The sequence below is a fragment of the Colobus angolensis genome, unplaced genomic scaffold (genome assembly GCF_000951035.1).
Source record: "Colobus angolensis palliatus isolate OR3802 unplaced genomic scaffold, Cang.pa_1.0 Scaffold47, whole genome shotgun sequence".
NCBI classification, from domain to species: Eukaryota; Metazoa; Chordata; class Mammalia; order Primates; family Cercopithecidae; genus Colobus; species Colobus angolensis.
This window is the reverse complement of record NW_012118154.1, coordinates 826445-829955: the sequence shown is the minus strand read 5'-3', so window position 1 is coordinate 829955 and position 3511 is coordinate 826445. Positions and strand designations below refer to the sequence as shown.

At 52.0% G+C, this 3511-nt stretch overlaps 1 protein-coding gene across 1 annotated transcript in view; it reads right to left on the bottom strand.

Annotated features, from left to right (window-relative positions):
- Nucleotides 1-3511, bottom strand: part of KIF1C (kinesin family member 1C) — a 26972-nt gene that overhangs the window by 4649 nt on the left and 18812 nt on the right. The window contains 3 exon segments of the mRNA XM_011958623.1: nucleotides 427-499; nucleotides 628-814; nucleotides 1224-1307. Of these exon segments, the coding sequence (XP_011814013.1) occupies nucleotides 427-499; nucleotides 628-814; nucleotides 1224-1307 (344 nt within the window).

Here is a 3511-nt window from a genome sequence, read left to right as displayed (position 1 = left end):
CTCCTGTAATCCCAGCTACTGGGGAGGCTGAGGCAGGAGAATCGCTTGAAACCAGGAGGCAGAGGCTACAGTGAGCTGAGACTGCCCCACTGCATTCCAGCTTGGGTGACAGAGGGAAAAGAACAATCTTAAAAGCAAAGAACAATCTTAAAAGCAACACAGGTGGTACCTGGATATGGTGAAAATCATAAACTTGGCACGATCAACTGGAGTATGGGAAGCCCTGGTCAACTGGAGGGATCTTCCTTCCTCACAACGGGTTCCTCCTGTAGTCACATCTCTCTCCTGGCTTTTTCCTCTCGGACCCTTCCCCTTACCCCATGCCCACTTCCTTCCCACTCTGGCTCAGTAGTGAGCACTGCACTCGGACTCAGGCTTGCTGCTCATCTGCCCATCAGCCCATCTCCAGCTCCTGCTGCCCCTCACCAGTCGCTGCTGCTCCAGCAGAAGATCGGCTTCTTCCTTTTCTTTCCGGTACTGATTCTCCAGATCCTGCAGCCTGGGATTGGGCGGGGAGGGAAGGAAGAGCAACCTTGGTGAGGTACCTGACAAGAGGAGGACACGGGCCCAGAGGCCTGGGAGGGCTGGCCTAGAGGGCCGTGGGGCACGTGGGCATCCCCCTTGCACCTCTTCTCCATTTCCAGCTTGATGTCGATGCCTTGCTGCTCCAGCAGTTCCTTCTGGGCAAAGTTCCAGTCGACTGGCTCAGAGGGCGGTCCTGGGGGTGGGGGGACCCCTCGTTCCCGTTCCAGCCTCGCCTGCTCCGGGTGGTTGAAGCGGAAAACGTGGTTCTTTCCCATCACAATCCTATTCCCTAGAGATGGGAGGAGGGAAAAGTAAACTCGCTCCCCAACAGCACCAAACCCATCCCTACACCCAAGGCAAAGAGGATCTAGCACAGGGGCTGTGACACCCTCTCTTCCATCACCCCAAGTCTGAGGGCAGTTGGAGCCTATGCTCCCCTGGCTGACACCCAGGGACCAACCCCACTCCTGTCAGCCAAAGGGAATTGCGAGAGCTTGGCATCCTCTTCCTGTTCCCTGGGGCAGCAGGAGAAACCAAGACCTGACTCCTTGACCTTCGCTTCCCAGTTCCTTCTTTATATCCCTGTGCTATTTCTGATGTATTTCAGGGTCCTCCTCTAGGATGCACCCAGAAGGCCCTCCCTTGAGACTTCCTCCACACAGCCAAGCCCCAGAACCCTCACTCTGCGACACATCTACCTGACTTCAGCACCAGCGGCTCCGTCACAAGCTTCCCATTCACATATGTCTCAGCTCCTTCACAAGGCTCCAGAGTGACCACCACTGAATGGAAGGGCAGAGGAAGGGGAAAAATTAGACCCTGGAGGAAGGTGAGTCATGGTCACAGATTCCCACCTTGCTACCCTGAAAAACCACACATGCACCACCAGTCCCACCCCCAGTACCTGTGGGGGGTGCCATGGCCCCTCTGGTGGCAGGCAGCACGGGAAAGGAAGAGCAGAAGGAGGGTTAGAGCCCCAACTACAATTCCCAGAAGCCTCTGCAGTGGCTCCGGACTCACCCACCTCTACCCTCCCCAGCAGCAGCTTCGAAAACCAATAACTGTCAAAAGGATTCATTCCTCATGTTTAACTGCTCAGAGGCCCTGTCCTTTCTGCCTTCCAGATGTCCATTCCTACCTTTCCCACTGACGTTATCCCTGGTGGGGCCTGGGTTTCTCCAGCAGGCTTGTAGCCCACCTCTCTGCCTCATGCATCTTGCAAACTGCTGCCTGACTCACCTCAAGACACAGCTGACATATGACAAGAGAAAGTCAACCCAACCCAAACATCCATCAAGCTGCTCCTCAGCACAAATCACTGAGCCTGCCAGTTTCTGGGGACACGAAGATGCAACTCCCTGCCCTCAAGGAGCAGTGGCCATTGCCACAGAGGAACCCTGGTTTCCCAAAGGCCCAGGCTCTGCAGCTCCTTAGCCAGGGATGCTGAACAAGTCAATTTAACTTCTGTGATATTCTGTAAGATGGGATAATGAAGTCTGAATGAAGAGTTGTTAGAAGGCCCAAATAAGTAAACTATAAAATAACATGCAAACGTTTTATTATTATAATACTTATACTAGAAGTAATAGAAAAACACAGAGACTGGGATGAACTATAACATCAGGCAGGGATGGGCAGAACGGATGCTGCTGGGAGAACAAGGAGAGCAGAGGACTCAGCTTAGGGGCAGAGGACAGGAAATGAGCCAATGCAAAGAGAGACTCAGAAGATGATGGGGAGAGAGGCAGCCAAGGGCATCACGGTGGCTCAGGGAAACGGCGGCAGCAGAAGTGGACAGCAGGACGGGATGTGGGTGCCTAGAGGGGGTGCCATCTATCCCCACCTCTTCTTCATTTCCCATCATGCCCCAAAATTCATTTATTAATTTAAACCCAAATATACCACACTCCTACTATCTTCCAAACACTATTTTGTTAGGTCTTAGAAATACAGTGGTGATATAAAACAAAAAATCCCTGCTCTCATAGACCTTACTTCCAGCTAGTAAGATAGACAATAAACAAGATCATCTAAAGTCATTTAATCGTGATGGTTTTTTTTTTTGGGATGGAGTTTCGCTCTTGTTGCCCAGGCTGGAGTGCAATGGTGCGATCTTGGCTCACTGCAACCTCTGCCTCCTGGGTTTAAGCAATTCTCCTGCCTCAGCCTCCTGAGTAGCTGGGATTAGAGGCATGTGCCACCATATCCAGCTAATTTAGTATTTTTAGTAGAGATGGGGTTTCTCCATGTTGCCCAGGCTGGTCTCTAACTCCCGACCTCAGGTGATCCACCCGCCTCAGCCTCCCAAAGTGCTGGGATTACAGGTGGGAGCCACCGCACCCAGCCAGATGCCATTTATTAAAACTAAAAGAAGAGGGAAAAAAAGGCATTTAATTCTATTAATATTTTTAAAAGTAGACAATCTAAAGTCCTCTCTAAAGAAGGGAGTTAGGCCGGGCGCAGCTGCTCACGCCTGTAATCCCAGCACTTTGGGAGGCTGAGGCAGGCAGATTACCTGAGGTAAGGAGTTCGAGACCAGCCTGACCAACATGGAGAAACTCTGACTCTACTGAAAAAAAAAAAAAGGCCGGGCGCAGTGGCTCACGCCTGTAATCCCAGCACTTTGGGAGGCCGAGGCAGGTGGACTGCTTGAGCTCAGGACTTTGAGACCAGCCTGGGCAACACATTAAAACCCTGTCTGTACAAAAAGCACGAAAATTAGCCAGGTGTGGTGGTGCAGGTCTGTAGTTCCAGCTACTCAGGAGGCTGAAGTGGGAGGATCGCTTTAACCCGGGAGGTTGAGGCTGCAGTGAACCATGATCGTGCCACTGCACTCTAGCCTGGGCAACAGGGCAACACCTTGTCTCAAAAAATAAAAACGAAAATGAAGTGGGGCTGAGTGAGAAGACTGCTCCAGCTTGGCCCAGGCAGCCTTACCCTGAACCCATGATAATCTGACAGTCCAGGGCAGAGTTCACAGCACAGC